Source organism: Typha latifolia, chromosome 5 (genome assembly GCF_019914945.1).
Source record: "Typha latifolia isolate L0001 chromosome 5, TyphaL0001v2, whole genome shotgun sequence".
NCBI classification, from domain to species: Eukaryota; Viridiplantae; Streptophyta; class Magnoliopsida; order Poales; family Typhaceae; genus Typha; species Typha latifolia.
Window position 1 is genome coordinate 5,469,143 of NC_133090.1, and position 10,674 is coordinate 5,479,816.

A 10,674-nucleotide genomic window follows, 5' to 3' on the forward strand; every position below is an offset into this window, starting at 1 on the left:
AAGTGGACAATTGAGTGCAAAGTCTTTATTATTAGCTATGAGAAAAAGATGGCATGCCAATATACGATTGGTAATTATAAGTATCTTTAAGAATATATATGTGTTAGAAGCACAATACTATTAATTAATAATACTTTATACATGCAACTACACTCGAGCTAATTGATGTAAGATAATCTAGAGTTATCACAATCTAAAATTTCTAAAGATGATCACTATGCCAAAATTATGGGTGAGGATAGAAATGGACGTGTATGATATAGTACGAGGCATTGGATTAGGTCATACTCCCTCCTTACTTTAGGAAAATGCACGTACTTCTACATTATACAAAAAAAGGCCTTCAAGAGTAGAAGAAAAGTTGAAGAGAAAATTCACCGCCACATTGACCAATCACATGTGGAATTCTCCTATAGGAATACAACAACTTTTGTTGGTGGTGTAATGTTGGTATTTAATATTTTGAGGTTTTTATTGATGTCGTCATGATACCTAAAGAGGATCTGACTAGACATTAGAGATTATTGCAAATAATCAAAGATGTTGCTAATCAAAATATTACCTAGTCATCTAAGTTGTTAGTGTGTTTAATTATTTCTATTCCATTTTAAAACTTTTTTTTAAAATCCTTGTGTATATTAATATTATTTTTTTATTTATATTTAGAGGTTGTGAAGAGGAAATAATAGTGCATTATGATGAAGATTCTTTATTTTTTTAACTGACATAGTTACTATCTATGTTGTCTTATTAGTGAAACTTCAGTCTGTCTTAGATTTTTCATTTTGTGATGAATTGTATATATAGTTTTATTTTGTGGTGCTTTGTAGATCAAAATTTAATGGTGGTCGTATTGGTGTGTATTGTTAATTTTATAAAAAATTATTTGAAGGGCATGTGACAATTACATATACTTGGGGATATTTCTAATGAAACTAGATGATATGCATCTTTTAGTTACAAATAAAAGGTACTATATGCAGGTAAGAAAACTATAATTTCTTTGTTAATGTATAAATGGCCAAAATTCTAATAGTGATAAGGATAGTTTAGATATGCGAGTATTTATACTAATACTTTCGAAGTGCTACTTTTGAGAAATGTCATTGAAAAATTTATATGAAGGTTAGATAAACATTACTAAAAGAACTATACCGATAGTAAAATAAATATCACTAAAAGAAATACACCGACGGTTATACAAACGGCAGACGAAAACTATGTCGAAAAGTTGATAAATGTCACTATAAAATTATACCAATAGTTATATTAAAGCCATTACAAATATTATAGCGTATTTTTACAACTACCTCAAGAAAAAGTTAATAGCGACGAATTCTATAAAATGCCACGGAATTCTTAGTCCTCTATCACTCAACTAAAAACAACACTAGGATCACCACTTAACTTATATCGATAGAGAGTTTAGACGGTGATTGTAGCTTATGCCACTACAAATATATGGGCAACATTTTAGTACTCTATATCAGTAGTTAAGAAATATTGTCATAGACATAAATTCTGTTATATGTGAGCCTAGTCCCATTAAGCTAAAGCAATGGAAACCGGTCAAGGGTGTGCCTATCTAGTCATAGCTAAATGCACAAGATCTTGGTTAGGTCTAGATCCAGCCACAACCAAGGAGAGCCTACTTGTAATGCCCCCGCCCGGCACGGGCACATGCATGCCCACGCGCCCACACGACACGCGCGGCGTACGCGACAAATCGGGCGGGCCCGTCACGCATAGATACTTTCCTATGCACATATAATCATAACATCATTAAATAAAACCTACTAACATATCCATGATCACATAATCCATCACTAGATAAATCATACTATTAACTAAATAAAATTGTTAACATATGAATATCACAGCCCACAATAATATACACTAGACCGCTACATAATCTGGCAGGACCCACATAGGCCACAACAAACCATCAAGATACAACTAAATAACTAATACAAGAGTACGACATGATTTGACCTATATCATATAAATCATCGTCTAATACAAAAGAGTACAAATATCAAATATTGGTACAACTCAATTTCTATATAAACTATCATCTATACCGTCTTGCATCTATAGCTCACATCATCATCGCTCTAAAATATCTTCTCAAGATATCTCAAGTCGCTATCACGTATCACATATCTGAGGGGGTTAGAAAAGAAATAAAGAGAGTAATGAGCAAAAGGCTCAATGAATAGACCGACCTTACCCCGAATCAGTGATGTCAAACAGAGAGTAAATCATGTACTGGATAATATGAATCAGAAAGAGCATCATGTCATGAATGAGTATATGAATGTTCCTCAATAATACATAAATAAAAAATATATAACATGTCATGTCATAACTGATAAAATATATAATCCTCGACAATGTATAAATAAATCTCCATGTCATATTATCATCATAACTCTCTCTCAAATATAACACATATGATGCATGCCGATCATGATCATGCTATGATGTCAAATGCAAATACCTATGATGCATATCGATAATTCGATAATCAGGTATAACAGATAATAATGAAATCATATGCATTTCTCAACATTACGATTATCACCGACATCTCGGTATAATATCATCGTACTAGACCACTGTGCATAGTCAACACTCGGTACCCGATCTCAACATCATGCCCGGAGGCTCAGAGCATACTCCGCCACCCGCAAGAGTATCTCAAATATAATCATACCCCGCCACACGCTAGGGTATCAACATCCATCCAGACTGGGCACCCTTTTAGCTGATAGAAACGTCGTGAGGATAACTCGCCATATATGCCCTAGTGAACGACATGTGTTCGAATGTCTGCTGCGCACACAGACTAATGACTTCGGACGTAAAGCCAACAGGATCGCGACTATGTTGAGCGATCAATCATCCACCAAGCGCGTCCTAACTCTCGCACCCACTAGGGTATCCTCACGCTTTCTATCAACTACCCTATTAATCACATTTCATGCTTTCTTTCTAAATGACAGATCATATGCATATATCTAGTATGATAACAAGTCAATGCATAACAGAAATTTAGGTGAAACAAGAATCAAGAAAAAAATAAATGCAATATAGTCTCCGATCATGTAGTCAACACATGCATACTCATGCTAATCAATTACATGCATACTCATGCTACAGATCAATTGGATATAACATTATAATAGTATAATCATCTCTCATCATCTCTATATATCACCAATGTGTTCATATCTCAGATCAACCTAATCAAATGCATAATAAAATATGCTCAAGTGTAATCATCTCTAGATAAGGTTATATAATCATCCTGAATGCCAAAACATGCATGTACATAATATATAATATAACCTAATTTGAGAAAGGCGTCTAAGAGGTAAGATTACTCACACTGATTAGAAGATACAAACTACGTATCATTTACATCCGTTTATCAACCGAGTGACACTCATTGCTAGCAAGATCCACGGGGTCTCAAATAAGGGGTTCGGGATCTGAAAATGTTCAAGTAACATAAAGTTAGTTATTTATCCCATTATAATTCGTTCGAGTAAAATATGATGATTTATTAGATTTTAGAATTTCTACTTATTTCTATAACTGGCTATATTTTTAATTATAAATATAAATATAAATATAAATAAAAACCTAATTATAATTAAATTATATCTTGATTAATTAGGGACTATGTAGTCATTACTTTATAAATAAATACATAAGTCGATTATTTTATTTGTTACAAAATAATAAATTATTAGAATTATTTTAAATGTATCTCATAAAAATATTAGTATATAAATTTGATAATTATAATTTACAAATCTATATATTAATCTAATAGAAATATAAATAAATAAATATGAATATTATTTATATTTATACCTAATTAATCATTGATCATACAAATTATAATTAATACTAATCATATTGAAGATTATAGATTATTATTAAAATAATTAATGTCTAAATAATCTATTTGCATTAATTAAGAAGGAAAAACCTAAATAAATAACATCAATAAAATAAATAAATAAATAATTAATTAATTAAAAAAAAAACTGTATCAGTGCTGGGCTCGACCCATCACTGCCTGCTATTGTGGTGGGTCGAGCCCAGCAGTGTGTAGAAACTGAGGAAGGAGAAGAAAAAGAAAGAAAGAAAGAAGAAGAAGAAGGAGGAGAAGAAGAAGAAGAAGAAGAAGGAGGAGAAGAAGAAGAAGAAGAAGAAGGGAGGAGGGGAGGGAGGTGCGGACCCAGGCCGGTGGGGAGGGCATCGGCCGCTGTTGGCCAGCCAACAGCCGGCCTCTCGCCGGCGGCTCAGTTTCGGTGAACCCAAGCTAAGGAGGAAGAGAAAGAAGAGAGAGAGAAAGAGAGAGAGAGAGAGAGAGAGAGAGAGAGAAAAGAAGAGAGAAGAAGAGAGAAGGAGAAAGAGCTCACTAGCGCTCATGGAGGTGGCGGCGACAGTTTCCAAAGATGGCGGCGACGGCGATAGGGTGGCCTCGGCAAGAGAGAGAGAGAGAGAGAGAGAGAGAGAGAGAGAGAGATTTAGAGGGAGAAAGAGAGGCGGTGGGAGGGGTTGGCGATGGCTGCGGCGGACGGGCCGCAGCCGGTTGGCTACGACGACGCGAGGGGGGGGGTGTGGCACCTCCCCAACGCTGCCCTATTGCATGGGCACGAGGCCGACCACACTGTGATGGAGGAGCCAAGATGGTGTGCACCGCATAGAAGGCAACCACACCGGCAAATTGTGATGCACACACCCTCTACACTAGTTGGGTTTGAATTTAGCCCAAACTAAGAGAACGTTCTTAAGGATCGGACCATGGTTCGATTTCCCTAAATACAAAGAAGGAATCCACTCAAGTGGAGCAATTTTTTTAAATTTCAAGAGATGCCCAAAGATCATAATCCACAATGCGCCTCTAATGAGCATTATTGAATGAATTAAAAATTTGCCCTAACTCTCTCTCTCTCTCTCTCTCTCTCTCGTGCATTTTTGTTCTTTGCCCTGAGCTCGACCCCTGCTCTCACCACCGTCATTGCTGCCTTTCTCTTAGGTCTGACTACCTCCTCTCGTCCTTATGAGTTAGTCCCTTTTTCCCTCTTTATCTAATTACAACACTACCCCCATATGCATCTCAGCATCTACCACCATCCATAACCCTAACCCTAGCCATTTATCCATTTTCCACAATCCACTTTTATCCCATATCTATTGATCTTTGGTAAATTTATTAGCCATAACTTTTTATCTAGCCATCCAAATGATGAGATCTCGGTTGCATTGGATTCCTTACTTCCATAGTAACAATGTATCTAAATCTCAGGTCATTTTAATAAGTAGATTGATCATCATTGTCTTGGCAAATTATGTCTTCAATTCTATCTAGAATTACATCTTGGATCGGATCCATCTTTATTTAGGGTGATCGCAACAAATTTTTTTAGTTAAATACAAATATAAAATTGTTCTGAGTTAGTCAGGTTTTGAATTACGACTATTAGACGAATATGTTTAAAGTAATTCACAATTTTTCTCTCTAGATATCTTGCATTTAAAGACTTAACATTGGAAGATTTTCCTAGTATAATTTATTCTTTCCGACTTATTTCAATGTGTAGCCATTTGTATGCAGTCCCTTTCGAGAAAGACTTACAATCCGCATCGTTAAATGTATTACTAAGAAAGCAAAATTTGTTGTCATCCAAAGTAGGGAGTTCATAAGCAAGTTCAAAGCATTCATCCACTTGGCCTTGTTTATTTAGCTCATAGTCATACTAACTCTTCTCCAATTTATATTTCAATAGCTCACCTCTAGTTTAGGGTTATTTGTAAGGCATCTCCCATAGAAGAGGTTGGGAGAATTTTCTTACTCTTACTTACTAAGTCTGCACTTCCAAGCATATAAAGCATATTAAGTCTACATTATATAGAAAAATATCCTCAATACATATATGTAAAAAATGTTCTCACTACTTACTTCTATATCCGCAGTGCATAATATAAATCCGCACTACATAGAAAAATATCCTTAGTACATATATGTAAAGAATATCCTCACAACTTACTTCTATATCTGCAGTGCATAGTATAAATATGTAGTAGATAGAAAAATATTCGTTCATATACATTTTGAGCTTGTAAATCTATAATGCATAGTAGAAGTTTGCATTAAATAAAGAAACATCTGAAAAAAACACCTAGACACACTGTATGTATCTAAACCCTAGGTAATGATATTACTCGTTTGCTTAAATAAAATTGAAAGAAATATTAAAAAATGAAAGCAGAGATGAACGCCAAGATTTTAACGTGAAAAAATCTAAACGAAAAAAATCATGAATCCAAACTCGGATCAAAACCAATCATTAGAATAGTAGCAGTTACAAGACTGACTCACAAAATAACCCGTCGATTCAATCGACTTTGTTCATCTCAGTTTTGCTCGCTAGAACCCACGATTCACCGCTTCTCGTGATTGATATCCAACCTCAGTAGCCCTTGAGATTGATCTTTTGTCTAGATAGCTCTTAAAACGAAAGATTAAGCTTTGTAGAAGAGTAGGACCTTGTTGGTTGAAGAAATGATGTAGCATCAAGAGTTGACCTTCAAATTGCTTCACCCAACTACCATAGAATTAGGGCATCACTATACTTATATAAGATCTTCAAGATAGAGCCAAATCCAAGTCTTATCCGAACTCACGAAAGTCCAAAAATTACAAACTTCGTAGGTGCGTTCAAACGCGGCCCGGGTGCGTTCGAACGACCTGACTTGATTTCAGGTGCGTTCGAACGGGCCCAAGTGCGTTCGAACGCGGCGGCTTGATTTTCACAAGTTGCGTTCGGACGCGCGCAGAAACCCACTTACTGTCTGTGCAAACGCGTGAACTCACATTCGAATGCGCTTGTGAACGCAGTGTTACTGTCTGTGTGAACGCCTGCGCTCGCGTTTGAATATGCTTGTGAACGCAGTGTTACTGTCTATGCGAACACCTGCGCTTGCATTCGAACGCGCTTGTGAGCGCTGCTCTGTATGAACGCCCTGTGAACGCACTATGAACGCGGTGTGAACGCGATGTGAACTCGTAAACTTTTCTCCATTAATCTTGCAATTATTCAAAACAAATACTTTCTAGACTTGTATAAATGCTCATATACATGTATAAAAATACTTAGAATATTTTGTTCACAATTGTCAACAATAAAATCCTAACAACATCCATAATGCATACAACTAAAGGATACAATTAAGTAGATGTCATATAAATGATGGCCTGCATGAAGGATATGGGTGATGAAAATCAACACAATTAAAAAAGTGGGCTCATATTAAAAATAAAAATTACTTTTGGTGCTAGGAGGTAGCTATAACAGATCTCGTGCTGAAATGGAATGATCCTGTTGGAGAATGCAAATGACATATTGGTGGGTTGAGCTCCTCTCTTGAGTCATTGCGGATTGTTCGTTGATCAGAAAGGTTGACCTTCCATGCTTCTTCTTGCTTGCTCGGATAGATGTAAGAGGAGTGCTTTTGCGATAATGATGCTGAATCATCGTCAGATGGAGGGGTAGTTGGATTTTGTCAAAGGAGGAGAGAGCTCGGTGATAGAGAGTTGAATGAGAGCTTCAAGTTATTCATATCTGGCTTTGGAGAGAAGAAAGAGAATAAGAGAGAATCAACTATTACTGAAGTGTAGGCGATCGAATGTTGTCCTTTTAAGAGGCAAAATAGTAATTTAGTATTATTATTAAAATTAAATTAATTTGGGTGTATGAAGTGTGAGGAGAGAGAAATAAGAATTGCTATACATGTTAACGATAATTTAGTTGTAATATTGTTCTAATATTTTTTTAAAATTTTTATTTATATATATATTATTTCTATATATATTATTTCTATTATGTGTTGTTATGCCTAAGCTAGATAATTATGGGTAACTATTTAACAAATTCGATTGATTGATACGAGTCACTTTCATTTCAGAAATTGATTTATTGGTTTGACAGAGAAAGTTTTACTTTTTCTAATTATTACTTGAAACTTATTACACTCTTAATTAACATAGTGGCGCATATTGTACGTACACCATCTCAAGTTAACCGAAGATGTTAAAAAATTTGTTTTTGTTTTCGTTTCCTGGCCACCTCCCTATTCAACTAGAAAGAGCTGAAAGTGAAGGGCATCGAAGCTACACGGTACGTTGATCTTTACTATAATATCAGCTAGGAAATCCATCCCCTTCTCTTGAATCTCTACGGCACGTACGTAGATATATATATATATATCCAATCCTCTCCCCGATCCCCTTTGGCCCTTCTATATATACATAAGCATATCTCTGTATAAACATAATTAAACCATCGCTAGCTAGTATTTCATTATCAAATTACATCAATAAGCTCTCCACCATGGCACCGATCACTGACCGAAGCTTATGGCTAGCTTTGTTCATCTTGAGCACTTGGATCTCTCTATCCGAGTCGCGAAATGTCGCCAACGACGTGCCCATGTTCGTAAGGCACCAGCGGTGGATGGCGGAGTATGGGCGCGTGTATGAAGAAGCTGCAGAGAAGCACCGGCGGTTCGAGATCTTTAAAGCCAACGTCGAATACATCGAGTCGGCCAACAAGGCTGATAACCGGAAGTACGTGCTCGGCGTCAACCAATTTGCTGACATGACGAACGAGGAATTTAAGGCCGTGTACACTGGATTCAAGCCCAAGAGTAGTACTACTGCTGTAAAGGTGGAGAGTTCCTTCAAGTATGAGAATGTTACGGTCGTCCCTACTACCATGGATTGGAGACAAAAGGGCGCCGTTACACCTATCAAAGATCAAGGCCAATGTGGTAAGAGAAAACTTGGACAGTTTGATGGCGATTATACGTGGGAAGAATTTCATATTGCCAACCATACTTACATATATAGTTTTTTGTTTTTGTTTTCTTCTTTTTGTTTTTTTGTTTTTTTTTTAAAAGCAAAATCTAGGGGTTTTCTTTTATTATAAATTTTAATACAATTTATGTAGGATAAGAATTGAACTTTTTCCATATATCTAGATCAACAATGTCGATTAACACCTTTTTGTTTGATCATTTCAATGAAACAAATTAAAGGATGTTGCTGGGCCTTCTCCGCCGTTGCGGCCACTGAAGGAATCACTAAGCTTACCACCGGCAACCTGATCTCCTTATCGGAGCAAGAGCTCGTCGACTGTGACGTCCACGGCGAAGACCAAGGATGCAACGGTGGTCTAATGGATGACGCCTTCCAATTCATCATCGACAACGGGGGCCTCACCACCGAAGCCAAGTACCCATACACCGCCTCCGACGGAACCTGCAAAACCGCGAAGTCTTCGTCGCCGGCGGCCGCCATTAGCGGCTATGAAGACGTGCCAGCGAATAGCGAATCGTCTCTGCTGAAAGCGATGGCCAACCAGCCAGTGTCGGTTGCCATTGACGCCGGCGAGTCGGACTTCCAGTTCTACAAGAGTGGCGTGTTCACCGGTGAGTGCGGAATCGAGCTCGATCACGGCGTTACTGCCGTCGGTTATGGTAGTACTTCCGATGGAACTAAGTATTGGGTGGTGAAGAACTCGTGGGGAAAGACATGGGGAGAGAGTGGATACATAAGGATGCAACGTGATGTTGATGCAGCTGAAGGACTTTGTGGCATTGCCATGGAAGCTTCTTATCCGACTGCATGAATTGAAATTTCTAATGTGTTTGTGTAATTGTGTGCTACGTACTGGCAATTGGCGTTTTGTTTGTTTCTGTTTGTGTTAAAATTGCAACGTGAAGTTGCTCTTGTGTCTTGTATGTATGTATCAGGAAACAAAATATATTGTCGATAATAGTGGATGCCTGCATATTAGATTTGATTTGTTTGTTCTCTCTATTTATTAACACAGATCCTTGGACTATCTGGAAACGAGAGTAAAAGTATTATTCATTGGCGAACAAACGAATTTGAATTTAAAAGCCATCATCTCTTAGTAAGCAGCTTTAGTAATTTGACCGAGATATGAAATAAGTGATAAGAAATGCAATTTCTTATATATAAGAACAGTTAGTCAAAAAAGAAAAAAAAAGTAAGAACAGAAAATAGATTGAATTTAAGTTGCGGTCTATATGTTACAGACCAACCTGGGATACTTGAGCTCTGATATCAAATTGCTATGATCCAACTAAGGATTGATATTTACGGACAATAGATAAGCCTCTTGCTATTCCTCTAGAAGTGGTGCGCACCAAATCTAGAGTTTATATGTAATAGATGGTAGATAAATTAGGTTAGGATTGATGTAAATGATGGTGGAACGTGAGTAATGGCTTTGGTAGAGTTACATGGTGAGAAAAAAATATTATTACAATGTAGAGGTGATCATTGACTGGGCCAGGCTGAATTCAGACCAACCGGGCCTAAATATTTATTCATGGTTCAACGCACCAATCACTTGGGTCAAGTCGAGTTCGAGCCGGGCTAAAATATTCTATCCCGTTATCGCCCACTAGCCCATTAGATATTGAGAGTTTGCGGTGTGGTTGGGTTGTATGCAACCCAACCCAAATTTGTGGTGAGTGGGGTTTGCAGGCAAACTAGACTAATTTGGTAGTGGGTTGGGCTATAGCCCGACCGATGTGGCTTTGTTGGGTAGTGTGGGTTTCGGG

General features: G+C 37.1%; 1 protein-coding gene across 1 annotated transcript; it reads left to right on the top strand.

Annotated features, from left to right (window-relative positions):
• Positions 1-8,411: 8,411 nt before the first annotated feature.
• On the top strand, positions 8,412-9,710 carry LOC140789526 (senescence-specific cysteine protease SAG39-like). Its single transcript, XM_073139254.1, has 2 exons — positions 8,412-8,850; positions 9,118-9,710. The coding sequence occupies exons 1-2, from the start codon at positions 8,412-8,414 to the stop codon at positions 9,708-9,710; spliced, it is 1,032 nt and encodes a 343-aa protein (XP_072995355.1).
• Positions 9,711-10,674: the final 964 nt, after the last annotated feature.

Bases quoted from the DNA above. Each gene is read 5' to 3' on its own strand.
- LOC140789526 (XM_073139254.1), top strand. From the start codon at position 8,412: ATGGCACCGATCACTGACCGAAGCTTATGGCTAGCTTTGTTCATCTTG. The intron at 8,851-9,117 runs GTAAGAGAAAAC...AACAAATTAAAG, and splicing joins CAAAGATCAAGGCCAATGTG to GATGTTGCTGGGCCTTCTCC.